The sequence below is a fragment of the Chiloscyllium plagiosum genome, unplaced genomic scaffold, assembly GCF_037043375.1.
Source record: "Chiloscyllium plagiosum isolate Xiang-an unplaced genomic scaffold, Cpla_swu_hap1 HiC_scaffold_15, whole genome shotgun sequence".
NCBI lineage: Eukaryota > Metazoa > Chordata > Chondrichthyes > Orectolobiformes > Hemiscylliidae > Chiloscyllium > Chiloscyllium plagiosum.
In genome coordinates, this window is record NW_028270153.1 from 48752548 (window position 1) to 48778021 (window position 25474).

At 40.2% G+C, this 25474-nt stretch overlaps 1 protein-coding gene across 3 annotated transcripts in view; it reads right to left on the reverse strand.

Annotated features, from left to right (window-relative positions):
* tshz2 (teashirt zinc finger homeobox 2) overlaps positions 1–25474 on the reverse strand; it is a 493972-nt gene that overhangs the window by 232093 nt on the left and 236405 nt on the right. For all 3 annotated transcript variants that reach the window (XM_043710220.2, XM_043710224.2, XM_087994950.1), the window contains one exon: positions 7800–10900. In XM_043710220.2, the coding sequence (XP_043566155.1) occupies positions 7809–10900 (3092 nt within the window). In that variant the 3' untranslated portion in view covers positions 7800–7808. The remainder of the gene's footprint in view (positions 1–7799; positions 10901–25474) is intronic.

Genomic DNA, 25474 nt, shown 5'->3' on the forward strand with positions numbered 1-25474 from the left:
CTATACTTCCTGTCTTCTGCCTCCCTCCCTTCTTAAACAGGGGTATTATGGGAGCTATTTTCTAGTCCTCTGAGACCCTCCAGTGACTCTTGAAAGATCACCACCAGCGCTTCTACAACCTCCTCAGTGATCTCCTTCAGAATCCTGGGAATGCACAAGGCGGATTAGTTGATACCTATACAAACAAATATTTACCAGATATACAAATATAGACCAGAAGTAAATTAGTTTTGGAATATTTATTTTATTTTTGTATTGTGGACAGACAGAAACAGAGAGAAGTTAAGGTTTTCAGCTGTTAATAACCAGTGAATTGAGGTTCGGATTTATCTTTTTTAAAAATTTATTCTTTCATTGGATACAAACATTGTTGGCCAAGCCATCAACTATTGTCCATCCTTCATCCCTCAGGACAATTGAAAGTCAACCATTTTACTGTGGGTCGAGAGTTCAATTTAGGATATCTCCAAGGAAGGATGGCAGAATTCCTTCCTTAAAAGACATTAGTGATCAATACTGAGGCTAGCTTTCAATTCCAGATTTACTAGTTGCACGTAAATACCACTAGCTGCCATGGTAGGATTTAAATCCATGGCTCAGAACATTAACTTGGGCCTAGCATTACTCCACTGTTTCTCCTTCACATGGCTGAATTATTCATTTCTGGACTAGGTATAAAGGTACTGCTTAGGTTGTCTCTTGCTTTCCACTTGCTTCTCCCCTTTGGCTGCTCACGTTATAGCCAGTGGCAAGGGGCTGCCCCCTCCTGGTAAGGAGGTTGTGCAGCATGTAGCAGAACAACATATATTTTGACACTTGCTCCACCAAGGGTTCCTGCAGAACAGTTGAAACAGGGGAAGCATCATTTTAACACAGCAATGGTCTGATCAATTACATTTTATCTGTCAGTGAGAGTCTTATTCTCTCCAAGCCGTTTATGTGGGAGCGTAATATATCCGGGAGGAACTGACTGGAGAAGCTTTGAAGTCTGGAACAAGTCCTTCAACACATACTGCATCACACCCTGTAAATTTGAACAAAAGCATTCCAAAGAACCCTAGTGACTTGCACAATTGTAGAAACAACCTGTCGAAATCTATCAGGAATTAAACTAAACATTGGTTGCCTGATTAAAAAGCACTAATGGTGAGTCCTTACTTCGACTGGAAATATGTTCAGGCCTTAGTTGGAGTATTAGAGTTCCATAATCCAGTTTCAGTTTTCCTTGCTTAAAAAGGTGCATGCTTCCGTTGGACCTAGTTCAGAAAATGTTCAATCAGCTGACTGCTTTAATGATGAAAGGTTGAGCAGCTTAGGCTTATACCTCCTGGAAGCTAAAAGGACCCATGATCTTTTTGACACAAATGAGATTCTGAGGGGAATTGACAGGATAATTGATGAGAGGAAGTTCCCCATCATGAAGGGATCAAGAACTAAAGAGCACAGTTTCAAATTAAGAGCTGTCATATTTAAGAAGGCTGAGGAGGAATTTCCTCTGATGGTCAATAATCTTTGGAATTCCCTAACCTGGAGAGTAGAGAAAGCCCAGCATTGAATATATTCAAGACGAAATTAGACAAATTTTTGATTCATGAGAAGTGAAAAGTTATGCGAGGTCTTAGCAAGTGGAGTTAAAACCATGATTAGATGAGCAATTATTTTCTTGAACAAGGGAATAGATCAGAGGGGAAAATGTGTTGCTGGAAAAGCGCAGCAGGTCAGGCAGCATCCAGGGAACAGGAGAATCGACGTTTCGGGCATAAGCCCTTCTTCAGGAATGAGGTAAGTTTGTCCAGCAGGCTAAGATAAAAGGTAGGGAGGAGGAATTTCCTCTGATGGTCAATAATCTTTGGAATTCCCTAACCTGGAGAGTAGAGAAAGCCCAGCATTGAATATATTCCTCCCTGCTTCATTTAAGGTGCGTCTGGATTGATGCATGAGTAGGTGGGGAGCAGAGGAATACAGATGCTTAGGAATTGGGCAACAGGTTTAGACAGTTGATTTGGATCAGCTCAGGCTTGGAGGGCCAAAGGGCCTGTTCCTGGGCTGTAAATTTTCTTTGTTCTTTTCTTTATGTTCTCAAAACATTAGCCTAAGGTTCTGGATTATTCACCTCATCACATCAGCATAGCTCCACCACCTCCTTTCTTTGGACCCATGTCAGCTGATATTGTTAACATATTTTCTGATTGGGTACTGTCTTTTATTTACAACTATTATCCTACTCCTCAAAAAAAAAACCCACCCTTGATCCATTTGTTCTTAAAAATCACTTACTCTCTAAAGTTTGAGAGAATGCAAATGGATTTTATAAATACATTAAGGACAAAAGGATAACTAAGGAGAGAATAGGGCCCCTCAAAGATTAACAAGGTAGCCTATGTGTGAAGACGCAGGAAATGGGGGAGATATTAAACGAATATTTCATGTTTACTATGGAGATGGACATGGATGATATAAAATGTGGGGATATAGATTGTGACACCTTGAAAAATGTCCATAATACAGAGGAAGTGGTGCTCGATATCTTGAAACACGTAAAAGTGGATAAAGCCTTAGCACCTGATCAGGTGTACCCTAGAACTCTGTGGGAAGCTATGAAAGTGATTGCTGGGCCTCTTGCTGAGATATTTGTATCATCGATACTCACAGGCGGAGGTTGGCTCATGTGGTACCACTATTTAAGAAAGGTGGTAAGAAAAAGCCAAGGAACCATAGACTGGTGAGCTTGACATTGGTTGTGGGCAAGTTGTTGGAGAGGATCCTGAGGGACAGGGTTTACATGTATTTGGAAAGGCAAGAACTGATCAGGGATAGTCAGCATGGCTTTGTGCGTGGGAAATCATGTCTCTCAAACTTAATTGAGTTTTTCTGAAGAAGAAACAAAGAGAATTGATGAGGGCAGAGCAGTAGACCTGACCTATATGGGCTTCAGTAAGGCGTTCGACAAGGTTCCTCATGAAAGCCTGGTCTCATGGAATACAGGGACAGTTAGCCATTTGGATACAGAACTGGCTCAAAGGTAGAAGGCAGATTGTTGTGGTGGAGGGTTGTTTTTCAGACCGGAGGCCTGTGACGAGTGGTGTGCCACAAGGATCAGTGCTGGGTCCACTGCTTTTTGTCATTTATTTAAATGATTTGGATGTGAACATAGGAGGTATAGTTACTAAGTTTGCAGATGACACCAAAATTGGAGGTGTAGTGGACAGCAAAGGAGGTTACGTCAGAGTACAACAGGATCTTGACCAGATGGGCCAAAGGGCTGAGCAGTGGCAGATGGAGTTTAATTTAGATAAATGCGAGGTGCTGCATTTTGGAAATGCAATCAGAGCAGGACTTATACACTTAATGGTAAGGTTCTGGGGAGTGTTGCTGAACAAAGAGACCTTGGAGTGAAGGTTCATAGCTCCTTGAAAGTAGAGTCGCAGGTAGATAGGATAGTGAAGAGGCGTTTGGTATGCTTTCCTTACAGGACATTGGTTAGGCCACTTTTGGAATATTGTGTGCAATTCTGATCTCCTTCCTATTGGAAGCTTGTTGTGAAACTTGGAAAGGTTCAGAAAAGATTTACACGCATGTTGCCAGGGTTGGAGGATTTGAGCTATAGGGAGAGGCTGAATTGGCTGGGGCTGTTTTCCCAGGAGCATTGGAGGCTGAAGGGTGACCTTATAGAGGTTTATAAAATCATGAGAGGCATGGTTAGGATAAATAGACAAGGTCTATTCCCTGGGGTGGGGGAATCCAGAATTAGATTTAGGATCAGAGGGGAAAGTGATAAAGGGGCAAGTTTTTCACACAGAGGGTGGTGCATGTATGGAATGAGCTGCCAGAGGAAGTGGCGGAGGCTGGTACAATTACAACATTTAAAAGGCACCTGGATGTGTATATGAATAGGAAGGGTTTAGAGGGATATGGGCCAAATGCTGGCAAATAAGACTAGATTAGGCTGGGATATCTGGTCAGCATGGATGAGCTGGACCGAAGTTTCTGTTTCCATGGTGTACATCTGTATGTATCTATTACTGCTGTTGCCTCCCAAATCCAAGTGAATATTGCCCTGGAACTTCAAGGTTAAAATTCTTCAGTCAAGTTTTCACTGCTGCCATAGTTCTGCAACAGCTCTTATCAAATTCACAAATGACAATCAATGTGACTGCGACCATAAGTTATTTCTCCTCTTCCTCCTCAATGTGTCAACAGCCTTTGATACGGTTGATCACACTAACCTCCTCCATCATTGACCTGATTCACCTGTTTCTATCTCATGTATTTTGTCTGAGCCAGAGAATCATCTGCAATGACTTTTTCATTCACTCTCAGCATTGCCTTTGGAGATCTCTCAGGATCTATCCTTATACCTTTCTGTTCTACTAATCATGCTGTCCCTTGCAGACATCTTCAGAGAACATGTTGCTGCTACACGTACAATGATTGTGCCTTGCTGTGCTTCACTAGCTGTCCTGGTGGAATTCAAACCCATGCCCTAGAGCAAGAGCTCAGGTCTCTGGATCACTTGTCCAATGTCATTACCATCACTGCCTCTGCTTGTGCATCCCTGATTTTAATTATACCTTCAGTTTTACACAGCTCATGTGACATCTAGGACTGGATGAACATGATCCACATGCTTTCAGCTCACTAGAGTCCAAGCTCTGGGATTCCATCCTAAGCCTTTCTATTGCTTCACATTTTTTTCTTCAAAACATTCCTTCAAGCTTCCCTCTTTGACACAGCTTTTGCTCATCAATCCTAAGATTTTTTTCTGTGACTGGGTGTTAACTTCTCAAACAAAATTTTTCTTCAAAGCGTCTGGGATTGTTTTACTATTATGTAAATAAATAAGTTTTTTTGTGCTGTCAGTTTGGGAGCAGAAAATTGACTAAAACATGATTTCCACCATTTCTGCCAAGATTTCATGGTTCGCTAGCATTCTATTAAGTCCACTGTTACTAATCATCATTAATTTCCCTGAAAAGGTGGCAGTGGACCTTTTGCTAGAACCACTGCAGTCCTAGTCTTCATAGAGCTCCCAATAGCACAGAGCGCTTTGCGAAAGTTATTTATATAAATGAATGGCCTGTTAGCTCACTTCCCAAACTGATAAGAGTCAATCACACAGTTTATAATTCAGGTCAAGATTGGATAGGGGTTGAAGGTTATCCCCCCTGAAACATATTATTGAACTAGTTGGAGTTTGTGAAAGGAAATTAAGTGCAATTCCCTCAGGTTGAATAAAATTTAAATGCAAGAAGCTTTCTTCCTTACATCAAGGCAGCTTGAAGTGGGAACGGTAGAGGAATAAAAGCTGGTCCATCAAATTTAAATTAGCAAATTCACAGTTTAATATTCTACAAGTATAATTGATCTAATTTAACTGCTTTGATGATGGGATTTATAATAGAAGATATTAATACCTTCAACAGTCAAATTATGAGAGTGTAGTATCTAACTGATAAACAGCTGTAAACAACTACGGCTTTTCTTCTGCTTGTAGCCAACCCAGTGTAATTACCATATGTTACTGGCTTGTTGTTGTGACTACAAGATGCAGATATTGACAGATCCTACATTTTAAATGTCTTCAGTGCACTATCAGTCCTACACAATAATCATGCATTGTTTATTGTCCCCTCATTGACAAAATATAAAACTAAATTGCTTCTCGATTTTAAGTATGGATTCTGTTAATCAGTCCATAACTGAATTTTTTCTTCTACTTTTTTATTGTTTCAACTAAATAGTACAGTCATTCTACAGCCTAAAACCTTGGGATGAACATCAGTCCTTTGACTTCCAATACAATTTTTCTAATTAATAGTAATATTGAGTGTGGCAATCTTCTCTGGCTGAGTGGCAAGAGTCCCAGTTACACTGCATGTTAGTAAGGACTTGTTCCTATGATACTGCTGGGGAACGCAAAGACAAACATGTAGAAACCCAATGATGAAATTTCTCCAGAACGTACACAGTCAATATTTATCTGGAATTTTATGGGCAGAAATCAAACTCTTTTCCCCTGAATCAAGAATATTGATTCTAAGTCAGAACGAGTTGGTCCACACTGCACCACTGCCAGTCACACTCCCAAACCAATGATAGTCACAAAGATAAATGTGTAAACACTTCCAACAAGATCACAGGTGAAACTTCATTGAACAAGATTGCCAGTAGTTTAATACACTTCTTCTCTATCACCGAGAGAACTAAAGGTAAAGGTAAGTTAAAAACTTACCTCCTCTCTGAGCACTCCAAAATCAGGTGGCAGGTCACCATCTATCACCATACCATCATGCAACCAAACACAATGTATCTGGATTGTGGACTATTCTTCTAATGGATAAGGCACGATGATTCCCACCCAAAGTAATCAGAACTAGGCAGAATTCCAAAGAACTTGTAATGGCCAAATTTGGATCACTTTGGGTTTAAATTCATTCTGTTTTTCACAGGTTTTGAATATAATACTGAAGCAAAAACCTGGTATTACACACATTGGATCACATGATAAGCTGGAAGTAGTTATTATAATGAAATAGACGGTTGACACATTTTCATTTTTCAAGTGAAGTTATAATCTTTATGACATACCTTATTTATGTACCAAACTCTCCAGACTGTCCCTTCTAAAAGAAAAAATAGGCTAATTTTCCTCCAACTATTAAAGCATTCAGTGCTACATTCTGACAGACCTCTCTATAATACAGTTTTGAATGTGAAAAGGGCTTAGTGTACAGTCGACTGCTAGGTTGAGTTTTAAATGGTAAATATATTTATTATACTTGTACAGTTTCACAAAATACAATAATAATTGTAATTTCATTAATATTCAATGCACAGTTAGTTCCATCATTCTCTTAAATTAGGCTCAAACAAAATTGCACTTTATCAATAGATTATTGTTTACCAAGGAATGTGCTTGTCTCCCAAAAAAAAACACAGATCCAGTAATCAAAGGTTCAATTTCATTAATGTGCATCAGAATTATACTGAGACATAAATTATACCCATTCAAATCAACACACTTATTGTTATCAAGAATCTTTGTGCAATAACAGGCATGAAATAGAAAAGTGCAATATTTTGAGAAAATTGTGTCGTACCTGTAGCTTTTAAACTGATTCTGAAAAGCTTTTTGCAGAGCCAAAACATCCTGTGGATGGGAACTATCAACACCAGTAGCAAAAAACAGGCACTGGCTACCTGTTTTACACCAAGTTAAATTCTCTTTCTTACTGAAGTTAAGAAATACGAACAATAGACACTGTGTGAAACAGGTTTCCTTCTGGTCAACTACCAGACCATTTTGCATCAACATCTTGAGCAGCATATTTTCAACATTTCAGGTATACTTAAATAATTCAGTATGCAAACTGCCAGAGAGAAGCTCAAGAAGTTTCAGTAATGGCCCTTTTTATATAGCAGGTACAATTATTTTCTTTAGTACAGCAGAGACATGATTGAAAATTTTTGACAATAAGAAGGAGTAACAAACAAACCTTATGAAATAACACAATGTCACAAATATGTGGGGCATATTATTCATATTATTTCTTTATCCAAAAACTGCACTAAACTTCCTTCAAATCAAACTGATGGCCTTAGCTTTCGGATTAAATGTCCCTGCTGTATGAATAGTTACTCAAAATATTATTCATTAGAAACAATAAAGAATTTTTGCAAAGGACTTTTTATCTTGACCAAAACACTTCTCCTGAATACAGTTTAGTACAATTTACAGTGACTCACCTTCCCAATACTTTAAATACTTTGAATGATACAGAAAGAGTCTTGATGCTCACCTTGAGTTGTTACTCTTCCTCTAATTCAGTTACATACTGCGAATGATTCTCTGGTGACTTGCCATGCGTTTTGCTGAGGTGAAGTTTTACTGCATGCTTGCTAGCAAAAGTTCGATTACACAGATTACACTGGAACTTGCTGCCTGTGTCCTCATCTGTTACCAATGGCCCTGCTGACTTCTCAGGTGTCACTTTAGACACTTCTTGATCCCCTCTGGCATGCTGTACAGAAATTTTTGCCATATCTTTCATAGTGAAGCCCAAATGGGATTCTAAATGACCAATATAAGTGGAAGGAGTCCTAAACTGGGAGGCACAATCATTGCAGTAGAAAATTGGGTGTCCTGTGTCTAAGTTCTTAAGGAATTTTGTTCCACCTGTCTTTCTTAGTTGATATTTTACATTGGCAAGCCAGTGACTTATGGTAGTCATGGTGAGTCCAGTAAACTTTGAAATATGCATGCGGTCTTGTGGACCGAGATCTGATAATAGATATTTGCCTTCACCTGTTTGCCAAAGGCTGGCAGCAAACTGGGCCTGAAGAATGAGAAGATGCTGGGGATTCCAGTTTGACTGCCGACCTTTTCTTTTCTGAACTGGTAAAAATTCCATTGACACATCTTCAAAGCTCCTCACATCAGTCTCTAACCTCTCTGCTGTCATCTTCGATGAGGTAGAAGGTTTTGGTGTTGTGCCTTTAGGGAGGACCTTTACCATGTCAGCAATATCTGATAAAGCATGTTTGGAAGGTAGTGAAGTAAAGGGTTTGACTGGGTTTGATTGGGCAGCTTTGTCACTCTTAGACTTTGTGAGATCGATTGGTTGATCACTACTTTCATAGTAATATCGATCAGCAAGATTAGATGGCTTAACTAAACTTGGTGGTGAAGCTGATTTCTCCAATAAACTTTTATTGAGTCTACATAACATAGTTACAGGGTCAGAGTTTGAATTAAGGGGCTTGGCAGCTTTGCCAAGATGAGTGTTCATGATAGACTGCAATGCACTAAGTGGACTGACAGAAAGTTGTTCAGATGGATGGTCTGTGATAACAGTCATTCCAGAGCAACCATTGGTCATTGAAAAATTTGGAGAGCCTGTGTCATTTTTTACAGGCTCTTTCTTGAACCTTTCTTTTGCTTCGTCAGCATCTTTCAAACAAGGGGAATGCGTCCTTGGCTGATCAGGCAGAATTTCTGTTTTTATTGGGCTCTCACATTCCATTTTACATGGTGAAATTACCCCAGATTGAAGACTTAATTTTGGATCCTTTTTCTCAATATTGCTTTCTTCCAATTTGGATGAAAGTTGTTCATGAGATGGACTAATAGGCTCTTCCTTAATTTGGTCATTGTTGGATTGAAGGGGTTGGTTTTGGTTACTTGTAATAACAGAGAAATATCTGACTTTTGGAGCTATTGGTTTCAGGTTTGGCTTAACTTGTAATATTTGTGTACCAAGTTGCACAGGTTTAATAATACCAGGGAGCTGATAGGCAGCATGAATGCTAGGATAAGCACTCCAGCTGGGGCTCCCAGTTTGGGCTTTGTTGATGGCTGAAGTAACAGTGTTTTCCAGGGATTTAAGAATATCTCCGCCCCCCTTTGAGCTCTCTTCTAGATCTTCCTCTCGTATATACTGATACTGAAGTGTAGGATCAAAGATCTTTTCCAGGTTGTCATCTTTGCAATCATCTTTATCTTTTTGCTGTTTTTCCATGTCTTCTGATATCTCTTGCTTTTCTTCATGGGTTTTGTTATCTTCTGATACTGAGGGTGTTAATGAATCTGGAGGCAATTTGCTGACCGGCGCCAATGGTTGGGTTTCATTTGATGGCCCTTCAGTGACTGACTGTGCTTTGTCGACAGCCAAAGGGTCAAAAACAATCTGTTTTCCTTTCTTTGATGCAGAGTTTGTTACCTTAAGAAAGTGCCCTGTTACCATCATATGAGCTGTGAGCTGCTGTAATGTGTCATGCGAGCTTCCACACTCCATGCACTTTAGGATTTGAGACTTACAGGCTTCAAACTGCCAGGTATAGCTGGCGCCATTTTGATAACCATAGCGATTGTTAGATGACACATAGGGATTTGAATTCTTTTGTGCTTCACCTGCAAAAGTACCTGCAACTCCAGTTGTTGAATCTGGCGAACAAGGCTGATTAACTTCATGCTGGGCTCGTTTTTTTGTCGGAGGGACTAACTTTGATCCAATAGGTGGCATAGGTTCCTTCAGAGGCACTTTCTGGTAATGTTTTGTTTTTATCATATGGACACTCAGATCTTGGAGGGAATCAAATGAATGTCCACAGTACATACACTTTAAAACTTTCTGGGCATCATGCATCCCATCAATGTCCTGCAAAGCCCGTTTTCGTGTCTTTGTCCAACTGCTGTTGCGGTCCACGTCCTTTTCGTGATTATCATCTTGGTAATGTCCTGAATCATTCATGTGTACAGTTAGCTCTACCAAAGTGTCATATGCTGCACTACATTCTCTGCAGCGAAACCTACTGGCACCTGTGAAAACAGTCCCAAACAACTTGTTATTTTGCCTGTACAACTGCACTGAACTGAAAAGATTTGGTTTAGGCACTGGCCTGCCAGAGGATGTTTGTTGAAATGTTTTGGATAATGCATCTTGGTGCCAATCAAAACTACTTTTGGTGCTCTCATTGCTGCTCTTGCAGCTTGTCCTTTCAGTCTTTGATTGTTTGAGGTCAAATCCCAGACTTGACCAATATGAATCAGATAGAAAGCTAGCATAAACAGCTCTCATTGCTCCTAAACTGTTCTGTTGGCCATTCTTTATCTCTCCGTTTGATTGTTCTTCCTTTTCCTGTCCATCCCGGGAAGAAATACTTTTAAAGTCAGCCAATCTGTCACTGGTATCACTCAGGTGGGATTCACACTCTGCATCCTGATTGGACATTGCACTGACTGGGGAATTCTGGTAGCTGTAACTGCCTTTGCTTTCTTCCTCCTCCTCCTCTTCCTCCTCAGTGCACATGTAACCATTACCTTGCAATTCTGCAGCAGAAGGGCTGGCATCTTCTCTTTCTCTCAGTTCTCCTGTCTTCAAGTCCTCATCTGGAACATAAACTGAAATACAAAGAAACGGTGAAATGGTAATCAGCAGAAACTGAAGCTGAACAAACAATCAACATTACTGTCACAAACAAAAACAGATTCCTTCTTACATCTTCTCCAGCAATGACGTGGAGTTGCCAGTGTTGGACTGGGGTGGACAATGTTGAAAATCTCAATACCAGGTTATAGTCCAACAGGTTTATTTGGAAGTACAGTACAAGCTCAGGGTGCTGCTCCTTCATCAGGTAGCTAGCTGACAAAGGGGCAGTGCCCCAAAAGCTTGTACTTCCAAAGAAACCTGTTTGTTTTAACTTCCCCAGCAATGTTCAACCTAACTTTCAACATCGATGATACATCTCTATTTTTGCACATTTGCTGAACTAGCCTTTAATCTCACACATTTCTCAGCAAGTCCATTTTTCTGCTCGGAGTACAAAGCCCACTTTTGGGACAAATTTTCATTTAATGGATTTGATTGCATGATGATGAGAGAAGACAAGTTCACACCATTCCTCTGTAAAAGAGCAATGTATAAAAATTAATATTCTTTGAAGAAAGATGTATGTTAAATACACGGAATGCCTTTAACAGTGTGTTTTTGGTTGAGGACATCTTTTCATTGGCTAAAGGCAACAAAAAATCTAACATTTCACTACGTACTGGTAAAATTTAAATTTACATATTTTTGGCCAGTTTTGTCCACATGACACTGAGGGATGTCAGTGGAAAATGCAACATAAAGCATTCTCAGGCCTGGTACAAGATGGCTGGAGGCAAACTAGAGCTAATGTTATATTAGTTCAGTATTATGATTTAACCTTGATGTCAGAAATGATCAACTGAATACACGAGTATGACATGTCTGGTGTAATTACATTTATTATAGACTTATTTATAGAAAAATTTTGCCTAACACCTATTATTACACCTGTTTCTCACACCAGCCACCCTCAGATGTACTGGGGTTTTTTTTCTTCTTGTTGATCAAGATCCAGAAAGGAATAAATGTAACATGGCCAGATTACATTTGCAGTTGATTACTACTACTGGTAGCACAGAGAAAAAAGCAGACATTACTGGAGTAACAGTGGTTAATTAAATATTTTCTCTATGATTTGTCAACCCAGGTTCAGCAATAATTAAATATGAGCTTCTGCACAAAAGCAGAGAAAAAAAATCAGATGACACCACGCTCTTGCAGGAGGTTCTCCCAGCATAAGAAGCTTTATCACTGGTATTCTGAGCTTATGCTTTGGATGGATGTGATTGCTCTGATTTTAACAAGAGGCAAAGGTTAGATGAATGGGGCCTGAGGCAAGCAACAAATAAGGTCAGTAGATGAACCATGGGACACTATCTTTGCACTTCATCTGCATTGCTTCAGTCCTGCTCCCACTCAAAACTGGCCAGGACGGGCTAGGCATTTTGAGCATCATACTTTAACCAAAGCAATGATTCTTTGACAGAGGTAAGATAGCAGGACGGAGTTCAGGAGGGTTTGGTCATTAGGATTCCGGGGCAGGGTGGGGGTAGGCATGGGCAGACACACCTTTTTGGACCTTATCGGACTTCAACGTCTCCTGCCATTAGGTTAGCCGGGTAGAAAAGCTACAATCAATTTCCTGCACAAGCCTCAGGTTAAATTATGCCCTCTGAATGCAACATGTATGAAAGAGGATTCTGCAGTTGTCAGAAAAGCAGGTAAAAACCAGAATCTACAGGAAGAGAATGGATGCTTGACTACTAATTCCCATGGGTGATCTTAACTACCTATCCGGTCGGTTGAGTTGCAAACATAGCATTTGAAGTGTTCCAGAGATCTCCCTAACATGTGGTGTTGTTCCAGTCATCAAACTGTAGACCGCTAGCAACCACGTTTGCTCAGATGTGATATGGGATCAATTTAAGACCAGAATGGCTCTCTCTCATTGATTAATTTACAGACGGTTTATTCAAATTGTTGGTTACTTTATGAGGTAGACATTTTGCCATTAGGATTGGTCAAACTGATTTCATGCAGGGTTCATACAGTTAGCAAAGATAGGCTATTTGTTTCCTCAACATAAACTATTCTGGAACCCATAAGATTTCAGAGAATGATTTGAGTATATGATTTGTGACCAAGCCAATTATCTGTTGAAAATTTGGTGCATCACAGTGTTAAAAAGATGTTTTGCAATGGATTTGTTTCAATTATAAAATGAATGGTTATCCTTTTTAAACATTAAATTGTTTCAAGAATTTGTACTGAATCATTGAGTCTGTAATGCCAACATAATTGCTGCAACAGACACCAACTGTGTCTGCTTAAGATTTTCTTTTCATCAGTGTTAAGGCCGATTTGAAAAACTAACTGTACGTGCAAACCTCCCCTCAAAAAACATCTTAGAAAGTCGTGGCACCAAAGCAAGAGTTTCATCAATATTTTAATAACAGCTTTAACAAAAGTGAAAGTGGTATCTATTCATCTACTTAAGAGCAGAAATGGAATGGCCTTTGTATTTGACAGTCAGTCATTTTAGTTGCATCAAAACTTTATTTGACCTGATGTGATCCTTCCATTATTTTCATAAGATCCTCCAGCTGGTATTTTGTCTTAATGTGAAAATCACTCTAAGGATATCTGCACTTTTCCTTGACCAAAATTGTGTATCAAAGCAGACCATTTCAAAACACAAGCCAGGTTGTTTAAGAGAATTAAAGATCAATATAGTGTTGCTGTTTAAGTTGAAGTTTTATGGGAGCTCTCATACACAATCTTTATCATTTGAAATTATATTTAATAAATGGATTGATAAGAAAAGTCTGCACAGCTCTCCATGTTGACCATCAGTGTCATACCATTATCAGTGAATAGCAGGAGGGGGAGGAGGGGAAATGATCTTCTTTTCAATGTCCTCTTCCCATGCAAAAGGGAGAAAGAAGTCTGTTGACAACCAGAACAAAGCTGGCTTGATTGCCAATTGAAAGGGATTTGAACTGAGTTGCTCTGAATGGGAGTTGAGCGTTTGATTACAAGTCTCTGCACAGAATACATTTATGGACCACATACATGATTAAATTGAATATATTCAATTCTTTAGAATTTTCAATTACTACAGATTGTGAACAGGCCAATAAAAAGTGATACCACCTCTTAAATTCACATTATTTAAGTTCTGAACCATTTTGATTTATTTTAAGGTATAAAATGGAAAGATTTACAATTTGGGGTGTGGAGATTGTAGTCCTTTCTCTTCAAATTTTTATTTTGCTTCATTAAACTTTCTCAAAAACCTTGTCACATCTTCACTTTGTTTTTAGATATCTTTCTCCAGTGAATGACTGAGCTTTATTAATTTGTTCTAAACATAATTCAGAATTAATTAATCTTGCGTCAGAATCAGATATACTGATATTTTTCAGAACTGAATTATTAATATAATTCAACTCGCTGAAGCTGGTAATAGTACTCCACATATTTCAGACTGATAAATGCTTCATCTTTTTTGAAATACTGAAAGATTTGTTCAATTTTCAAAATACTTTCATCATAAAAATCACTTTAAAAACTGTGCTTGTAGGAACGCAGTAAGTGAGGGAAACAGTTTAATCCAGCAATTCAATGATTCCATACAGGTTTCCGGATGTACATTGTGTTTGTGCATTCAATGCGCACACAAATTCCAAATGCTTCAGCTGTACAGGGGTTGGAGAGACTACATCTCAAATACTGTTTGCGGTTTTGGGCTCCTTATTTGAGGAAGGGTGTAAATGTAATTGGATGTAATTCAGAGCAGGCCTACTAGATTGATACCTGGAATAAACAGGTTGTCTTAGGAGGGAAGATGGGACAGACTCGATATAGAGCTGAAAATGTGTTGCTGGAAAAGCGCAGCAGGTCAGACAGCATCCAGGGAACAGCATCCTGTTCCCTGGATGCTGTCTGACCTGCTGCGCTTTTCCAGCAACACATTTTCAGCTCTGATCTCCAGCATCTGCAGTCCTCACTTTCTCCTCACAGACTCCATATAGTTTTACTAAGGTTTAGAAGAGTGAGGGATGATTTGAATGAAGTGGATAAGATCTTGAATGGTCTGTCTTGATAAAGTGGATGTGGGAAAGATGTTTACTCTTGTAGGTAATTGCAGATCTAGGGGCACCGTTTTTAAAATTAGGGGTCACCTTTTTAGGGCAGGATTCTTTTTTTTCAAACTTCTATTTCAAAAGTGGGGGGGGGGATTAGTGTCATTAGATCTTTTAAGGTTTAGGTAGATAGATTCTTTTAGGAGAGGGAAATCAAAGCTTACTGGAGAGAGATGGAAATGTGGAATTCAGAACATAAACAGATCTACTGAATGCTGGAGGAGTCTTCAAAGGCTAAAAGACCTCTGTCTGCTCCCTATTCATATGCAAGAAGAGTGCTACTCTGCATATTGATAAAGGCTCCAGTATAACAGTCCACACAAATGCAAGCAGGTTCAGTTTCTGATGTATTGTGGATAGAAATTAACACTGCAATTATCAGCAAACATCCTATTTCTGACCTTCTAGTGGAAGGAATGTTGTTGAAGTACATGAAGATGGTTGGACGCTGCCTCAAGGAACATCTCCAATGATTTTCTGGGGCTGAGATTATCGACTATCTTCTCTTGTAATTAGGATAGCTCCAGTCATTGGAGATTTTCCTGTTGGTTCCAGTTAACTTCAATTTTGTTCGGGCTTTTTGATACTTCACCCAGCCAAACACTGCCTTGATGTCAAGGGCAGTCACTCTCACCTCAATTCTGAAATTCCACTTCTTTTTCCATGTTTGGAGCAAGACATGGAAAAAGAAATGAAGTCTGGTCATGGTGAAATTAAAATGAAATATTGATGAGCAGGTTATTGTGGAGTAAATGCTACTTGATAGTAATGTTGATCAATCATTTTACAGATTATTGGAGTAGACAGGTTGGGTGGTAATTAGTTGCATTGGATTTGTCTTGTTTAGCCATTTATCACCATAGAGACATAGAAATTAGATTAGATTAGATTATTTACAGTGTGGAAACAGGCCCTTTGGCCCAACAAGTTCACACCGACTCTCCGAAGAGCAACCCACCCAGACCCATTCCCCTACATTTACCCCTTCACCTAACACTACAGGCAATTAAACCCACGCAGACACGGGGAGAATATGCAAACTCCACACAGACAGTTGCCTGAGGCAGGAATTGAACCCGGGTCTCTGGCGCTGTGAGGCAGCAGTGCTAACCATTGTGCCACTGTGCCGTCCTCAAAATGGAAAAAGACCTTCCAGTCCAACTTGTTCAAGCCGACTAAATATCCTAAATTAATCTGGTCCCATTTGCCAACATTTGGCCCATTTCCCTCAATGCTTCCTAACTGTACCAGCCTCCATCACTTCCTCTGGCATTTCATTCCATACATGCGCCACCCTTTGCATCAAAACGTTGCCCCTTTCATCCCTTTTAAATCATTCCCCTTTCACTTTAAACCTATGCCCTCTAGTTTTGAATTCCACTACCCTGGGGAAAAGACCTTCACTTTTCACCTTATCCATGCCCCTCATGATTTCATAAACTGCTATAAAGTCATCCCTCAGCTTCCAATGCTCCAGGAAAAATAGCCCCAGCCTCATCAGCCTCTCCCTATAGCGCAACCCTCCAACCCTAGCAACATCCTTGTAAATCTTTTCTGAACCCTTTTAAGTTTTGCAACATCTTTCCTATAGCAGGGAGACCAAAATTGAATGCAGTATTCCAAAAATAGCCTAACCGATATCCTGTACAGTGCCAACATGAACTCCCACCTTCTATTCTTAATGTACTGACCATTAAAGGCAAGTGTATCAAATGCCGCCTTCACTATCCTATCGACCTGAAACTCTACTTCCAAGTAACTATGAACCTGCACTCCAGGGTCTCTTTGTTTGGCAACAATCCCCAGTATCTTACATTAAATGTATAAGTCCTACCCTGATCTGCCTTTCCAAAATGCAGCACTTGGCATTTATGTCCATCTGCCACTCCTCAGCCCATTGGCCCATCTAACCCAAGGTCCTGTTGGATTCTGAGGTAACCTTCTTTGCTGTCCACTAAGCCTCCAATTTTGGTGTCAGCTGCAAACCTATAAACCATACCTCCTATATTCACATCCAAATCATTTCTACAAATGACAAAAAAAAGGACCCAATACCGATCCTTGCGGCATACTAGCGGTCACAGGCCTCCAGTCTGAAAAGCAACCCTCCACTCTCCTGCCTACAAGCCAGTTATGTATTCAAATAGCTAGTTCTCCTTATATTCCAAAGTTATTATTTTATGTTCCAAAATGCAAGACAAAGAGGATAACTGTCTGTACAGTGCAATCAAGTTCCAACTAGTCAACAATGTGACCAAAATCGAATTTTGAACAAAATTGCTGTTCATTCAGTGTAAGATATCATCTTGGTAAAGAAATTGACTGTTGGGGTTTGTGGTATAATTCTTAAAAAAAAAACAGGCTTTCATGGATTAATCCACAGCAGACATGTGTGTCACTGGTCTGTAGTTTCCTGGGCTACTTTTGCCACTGTTTTAAAAAGAGAAACAACATCTGCTTTTCTTCAGGTCCCAGGTATCTTCCCCAAATAATCACTGATGTTTTGAAGTGTATTTAGTTATTGGTCCATGTTGAATTTGAAGAGAATAATTAAAAATCAGTTTTCAAATCTGAAGAAATTAAATTTAACTGTGAAAAATACAGGTTGTCTCTAAATCTGTCTACAAATGAAAATAGTTAACCCGAATGCATATGCTGCAGATGATAATGCTTAATTGATCATTTGTTTTGAATAATACGGGAAAACAAAATATAGGAAATACTATGCTACACTTCAGGATTTGCATCATGCTCGCTTGTATTGTACAACATAATTACAAATGCCTCTTATCCGATATTCTTTTTATGAGTCATCCTTCACCTAACTCTGCTTTCACTAATATGCTGACAATGATACTATTCTCCTTACGTTCTACACAAGTATCTCGGTGTTGAACTCAAGAAGTCAAACAATCAGGGTAGGCAGGGACAAGGTAGGACAAATAAATTAAACTGCATTTATTTCAATGCAAGGGGCCTAACAGGGAAGGCAGATGAACTCAGGGCATGGTTAGGAACATGGGACTGGGATATCATAGCAATTGTAGAAACATGGCTCAGGGATGGGCAGGACTGGCAGCTTAATGTTCCAGGATACAAATGCTACAGGAAGGATAGAAAGGGAGGCAAGAGAGGAGGGGGAGTGGCATTTTTGACAAGGGATAGCATTACAGCTGTGCTGAGGGAGGATATTCCCAGAAATACATCCAGGGAAGTTATTTGGGTGGAACTGAGAAATAAGAAAGAGATGATCACTTTATTGGGATTGTATTATGGACCCCCCAACAGCCAGAAGGAAATTGAGAAACAAACTTGGAAGGGGATCTCAGTTATCTGTAAGAATAATAGGGTAGTTATGGAAGGGGATTTTAACTTTCCAAACATCGACTGGGACTGCCATAGTGTTAAAGGTTTAGATGGAGAGGAATTTGTTAAATGTGTACAAGACAATTTTCTGATTCAGTATGTGGATGTACCTACGAGAGAAGGTGCAAAACTTGACCTACTCTTGGGAAATAAGGCAGGGCAGGTGACTGAGGTGTCAGTGGGGGAACACTTTGGGGCCAGCGACCATAATTCTATTCGTTTTAAAATATGAATGGAAAAGGATAGACCAGATCTAAAAGTTGAAGTTCTAAATTGGAGAAAGGCCAATTTTGACGGTATTAGGCAAGAACTTTCAAAAGCTAATTGGAGGCAGAAGTTCGCAGATAAAGGGACGGCTGGAAAATGGGAAGCCTTCAGAAATGAGATAACAAGAATCCAGAGAAAGTATATTCCTGTCAGGGTGAAAGGGAAGGCTGGTAGGTATAGGGAATGCTGGATGACTAAAGAAATTGAGGGTTTGATTAAGAAAAAGAAGGAAGCATATGTCAGGTATAGATAGGATAGATCGAGTGAATCCTTAGAGTATAAAGAAAGTAGGAGTATACTTAAGAGGGAAATCAGTAGGGCAAAATCAGTAGGGGACATGAGATAGCTTTGGCAAATAGAATTAAGGAGAATCCAAAGGGTTTTTACAAATATATTAAGGACAAAAGGGTAACTTGGGAGAGAATAGGGCCTCTCAAAGATCAGCAAGGCGGCCTTTGTGTGGAGCCACAGAAAATGGGAGAGATACTAAATGAATATTTTGCATCAGTATTTACTGTGGAAAATGATACGGAAGATATAGACTGTAGGGAAATTGATGGTGACATCTTGCAAAATGTCCAGATTACAGAGGAGGAAGTGCTGGATGTCTTGAAATGGTTAAAAGTGGATAAAACCCCAGGACCTGATCAGGTGTACCCGAGAACTCTTGCTGAGATATTTGTATCATCGATAGTCATAGGTGAGGTGCCGGAAGACTGGAGGTCGGCAAACATGGTGCCACTGTTTAAGAAGGGTGGTAAAGACAAGCCAGGGAACTATAGACCTGTGAGCCTGACCTCGGTGGTGGGTAAATTGTTGGAGGGAATCCTGAGGGACAGGATGTACAGGATGTACATGTATTTGGAAAGCTAAGGACAGATTTGGGATAGTCAACATGGCTTTGTGCGTGGGAAATCATGTCTCACAAACTTGTTTGAGTTTTTTTGAAGAAGTAACAAAGAAGATTGATGAGGGCAGAGCAGTAGATGTGATCTATATGGACTTCAATAAGGCATTTGACAAGGTTCCCATGGGAGACTGGTTAGCAAGGTTAGATCTCGTGGAATACAGGGAGAACTAGCCATTTGGATACAGAACTGGCTCAAAGGTAGAAGACAGAGGGTGGTGGTGGAGGGTTGTTTTTCAGACTGGAGGCCTGTAACAGTGGAGCGCCACAAGGAACGGTGCTGAGTCCTCTACTTTTTGTCATTTACATAAATGATTTGGATGTGAACATAAGAGGTACAGTTAGTAAGTTTGCAGATGACACCAAAATTGGAGGTGTAGTGGACAGCGAAAAGGGTTACCTCAGATTACAACAGGATCTGGACCAGATGGGCCAATGGGCTGAGAAGTGGCAGATGGAGTTTAATTCAGATAAATGCGAGGTGTTGCATTTTGGGAAAGCAAATCTTAGCAGGACTTATACACTTAATGGTAAGGTCCTATGGAGTGTTGCTGAACAAAGAGACCTTGGAATGCAGGTTCATAGCTCCTTGAAAGTGGAGTCGCAAGTAGATAGGATAGTGAAAGTGGTGTTTGGTATGCTTTGCTTTATTGGTCAGAGTATTGAGTACAGAGGTTGGGAGGTCATGTTGCGGCTGTACAGGACATTGGTTAGGTCACTGTTGGAATATTGCATGCAATACTGGTCTCCTTTCTATCTCAAAGATGTTGTGAAACTTGAAAGGGTTCAGAAAAGATTTACTAGGATGTTGCTAGGGTTGGAGGATCTGAGCTACAGAGAGAGGCTGAACAGGCTGGGGCTGTTTTCCCTGGAGCGTTGGAGGCTGAGGGGTGACCTTATAGAGGTTTACAAAATTATGAGGGGCATGGATAGGATAAATAGACAAAGTCTTTTCCCTGGGGTCAGGGAGTCCAGAGCTAGAGGCCATAGGTTTAGGGTGAGAGGGGAAAAATAAAAGAGACCTAAGAGGCAACCTTTTCACGCAGAGAGTGGTACGTGTATGGAATGAGCTGCCAGAGGATGTGGTGGAGGCTGGTACAATTGCAACATTTAAGAGGCAATTGGATGGGTATATGAATAGGAAGGGTTTGGAGGGATATGGGCCGGGTGCTGGCAGGTGGGACTAGTTTGGGTTGGGATATCTGGTCGGCATGGACGGGTTGGACCGAAGGGTCTGTTTCCATGCTGTACATCTCTATGACTCTAATAGTGGATACTGCCCCGTACAATTGTCTATACACGGTTTTCTAATCATAATAACGAAAACACACCTTTAATTTGTATAGTTATTTGCACTATTTAATTAACTTTCCTCTGCCTTTTTGATGTTTTACAATCTGATCCACTATTCCCAATTCAGTGCTTTTCAGGAGAGAAGGAATGGCAAAGAAAAGGTACTGATGCTATGAATTTATAGGATGGCAAGAGATTTTAAAGCGCAAGGCAATGATTTTGAGAAAGTACAACAGGGAAAATATGGCCTGTTATCTGGAATTTTCCTATTTATTTAAAGCAAAGTACTTTTTTGAGTTAGACGTATGGCATCGTGGCTCAATTTGACTTTTTTCATTCTCTGCTTTGATTTCATTTCTAGACATCCAACCTCTATAGCACCTTTGTGGTGGAATGAGAGGTGGAAATGTTCACACTGCTGTTGGGAGTTCATAACATTCACACTTCTGGTGCCATGTTTAAACTGCAGCAATGCACGAGATAAGATGCAAGATACTACCCTTCACACTGTAGTCCCCAAAGAGATGCTTAAGAAAGGCAAGTTAGCTCCTCAGTTCACAAAAGGGATCTGGAGGTACTGGTGAATGAGGTGGTAGACAAGAGGGTAGAGTTGTTATCTACTGATGCCAAAGGAGGTCAAGTCACCAGACCCAACCAGCCTGGACTAAGAGAGTTGCCTAGATGAGTCAATGTCCCAGGTTAGCTCAATACATGGCAGTGCACGAAGAAGTTAATGATCTTCTGTACTAAGTGTAAAGCTCACTATCTTCTCTCTGATTGCTCATGTTCACAGGGCTACCACATATTCAACTCTGCCACTGCGCATATGTGTCACCAAGGCCCACAGTCTACAACTCTCATTATTGCATGCATCATGTCCTATCAATGCTCTCACCCACCTTATCCTCCCAAACTCTTCACCTTCTCTGCCCTCTGAACCTCCCACTCACTCACTCATTTGGGCTACTGCACCAGCTCAATTCATGCATCACCACTAACTGCTCTTCCTCCCACTTCCATTATTCACAATCCCTCACTTTGTCTCACTGCATGCAAAGCTGGTGCAGCCTTTGAACTGATGTCTCCACAATACTCCAGTGGACCCTGCTTTTAATCCCCAGAATGGTTGCTCTTAGCCTGCAGGACTGACCACGGCCCAATCCTAAAAAGTCAGGCATTTAAACAAAAAGGAGGAAGCAATATTTCTACCGCATGCATTTTTTTTTTAAAGTGTAGAAATACTTATGAAGTTTGAGTTTCTGAACAGATTTAGATGAACTGAATTTAATGCATCACAAATTAAGCTTACGCAGCATTAATGTATAGCTCAGCCATCCCATAAACGTCATGACATTTCTAATAAATGTCACCAGAAAAGATGGCAGTGAGACCAAAACAGTTATCATCATTTTATTTGAATATAAAAGTGACAGTGCTGCAATCAAATTGAATTTTTAAAAATGAAATTGCGCTGATACTTTGTAGAATTAATCTCTCATTCTGAAATATATTAGGAATTGGAAAAAAAAGGTGTCTGTCTCCAGATTATTTGAATAATTCCAGACCAGTTGCCAGGACATAACTGATGTGCGGTTGGCTGTGTATACAAATATTAAGCAATGGAAATGCACAAAAGCTGATCCCCAGTTAGGTGTGGTGGTAGATTCTTTTAAAAATGTGTCAATGGAACTCCCGTCTCAGAGAGACAAGCAGAAATTAAATTAACTCGTACAAATTTGACAGCATGTTCTCAATTATGTAGTAGGCCCCGAAAATTAATTACTCCCTTCCAATTTCTCTCCTTGCTTTAAAGCATGAAATGATTTATGTAACAGGAATGAATCTATTACAACAGAAGCACCAAAGTTTGTAGCATACCTTACAGTCTAACAAATCTGCTGTTGATTTTACTCTTTGCATAATGCTGACTGGCACTCAGTGAGCTACCCAGTTCGTTCAGTATGAACTGACTTGATCCAATCAGCCGGGACCCAGGACAAAACCTTTAAAATTACCTTGCACGTGTAAATCAAGAGCATGTGTGTTATTTAACTCTGGTACACCACTTGACATTATTATAGTAAATTTTTACTATGGAGAATGGACAGGGAAGCAAATCAGGTTAACATCAGATAGTGAGACTAGTCATCAAAAGTCTTTCAGGGAATACAGGTATATGGATAGCACGGATTGCTGCAGTTTTTTTTAAGCATACCAAAAGCAGTGGGAGAAGATATGACAGATGTTGCATAAAGGTTTGTCTGAATCAGACACACACCAAACTTAACAAATTCTGTGAAGCACTATTATTACAAAACAAAAGCTTAATCAAACAGTAATATACGAAAGGAATTCTAGGCTTTTGACCCAGTAACAGTAAAGGAATAACAATATATATCCAAGTCAAAATGGTGTGTAACATAAAGAAAAACTTACAGGTGATGATTTTCACTTTTATCTGCTTACAGTATCTTCTAAATGATTTGATTTATTTTCACATGTATTTTGTTACAACATACATTGGAAAGTGTTGCATAGTGTCATGACTCTCTAGCACCATCTTAAAACATAGAAAAATAAACCAAAACATAGAATATAAAGGCAGAAAAATGAAGAAATATAGAAAAGGAGTTCAATTTTACATCCCTTGTTAAGTGCACTGCCATGAGCCATGGGCCTGGTGGCTAGGCACGAGTCTCTTCACCGAGCCACCGCTGGAACACTCTACAGTGCCATCTCGCCTCCCCCGACACCTTCGCCATTATGAGTCCTCGATGGACCATACTAATATCGACGCTATTGATACCGCTGGGTGCTGCACTGGCCCAAACCCAACTCCGTCGGCAGCATGAGTCTGCTTTGGGCCTACCTCACTGATGCAGCTGGTGTCACCAGAGGCTTATACACTGCCTCTGCCACTGCCTCTATGAATCTGCGCTGGACGCAGATGCCACTGGGGACCAAACTCACCTCTAATCCAATTGTCAAGAGTTCACACGACTGGGACCACTCGCCGCCATCAATGCAGCCATCGCACTGAGCTATTCAGCGAGAGGTTATTAAAATAAAAGAGAATAAAAGAAAAAAAAAGAGAAATAAAAGAAAAGAAACAAAAAGAAAAGCAGATGAACCTCAGGCTCAGAAGTCCTACTCCACTGCCATCTGGTGATAAACAGTGCAGGTTTGAAAGGGGCTCTCAGAGCAGCCTTGATGAGTTACTGCAGTATGTCATCTAAATGGAACACAGTGTTGCCATTGTGCCTTGGTGGTGAGGGAAGTGAATGGTGAAGTTGGTTGATGGGGTAGCAATCAAGCAGGCTGCTTTGGTTTGGTTGCTGTCAAGCTTCAAGTATGTTCGAGCTGCACTGTACAGGTGTAGCATTTTCCTGACTTGTGCCTTGTCGATGGTGAGCAAACACAAGGGAGACAAGTTGTCAGTTACTCTACATAATTCCCAGCCTCTAACCTGCTTTTGCAACCATGTATATATGTAACTGGTCCAGTTCAATTTCTGGTCAATGGAAGCCCCCCAGGAAGTTAACAGTAAATGATTTAGTGAGTGTAATGACCATCAAGAGGTGATGATTGGATTCTCTCTTGTTCGAGATGGCCAATTCCTGCACTTGTGTGGCATGAATGATATTTGCCACTTGTCAGTCCAAGCATTAATATTGTTCAGGTCTTATTGCATATTATCACAGATTTCAATACCTCAGAAGTTGCAAAAGCTACTGAACATTGCTACTGAACTAATCCTCAGCGAAGATTCCCACTTTTGACTTTATGATAGAGGTATGGTTTTTGATGAAGTGGCTTAAGATGATTGGGCCTAGGACAGTACCCCAAGGAGCTCCTTCAGAGATGCTCTGGGAGAGAAATGATTGACCTCTAACAACAACAACCACCATCTTCTTCTTTTTACCAAGTAGATCCAATCTCAATTTTTTAAATTTTCCTTGTTCTCCTTGGTGCTACAGTTGTTCAAATGTTGTCCTGATGTTAAAGAAAGTTACTTTCACCTCACCTCTGAAGTTCTGTTCTCTTAACCTTGTTTGGATAAAGGCTAGAATAACATTCAGGAGCCAAGTGGCTCTGGCAAAACCAATAGACATCAGTAAGCAGCTTACTACTTTGCAGGTCAACAACCTCTTACATCACTTTGCCGATGATCGAGACTAGACTTATAGGTCGGTAACTGGCCAGCTTAGATTTGTCCAGATGGTTGTGTGCAGGACAGAGCAAATTTCCTCATGATTGGGAAGAGGCCAGTATTATAACTGTACTCGAACAGTTTGGCTAGGGGCGTAGCTTGTTCTAGAACACAAATCAGAATAGTACAAGGGTCTATAATTTTTGAAGTATCCAGTGTGTCAGTCATATGCAGTGAATAGAATTGTCTGAGGACTGGTCTTGGTGATGCTGGGAAACTAACAAGAAAGCTGAAATTCATTGTCCACTCGTACCCTCTAGTTGAAGGCATCTGTAAATGCTTTAGCATCAGTGTACTAGATTCCTCATCATTTAGAATGGGGGGCATTTCTGCCTCTACCTCCTATTGATTGTCTAATTGTCAACCAATTGTTTAATTGGCAGTACTGTAAAGTTTAGATTTGACCCATTGGTTGTGG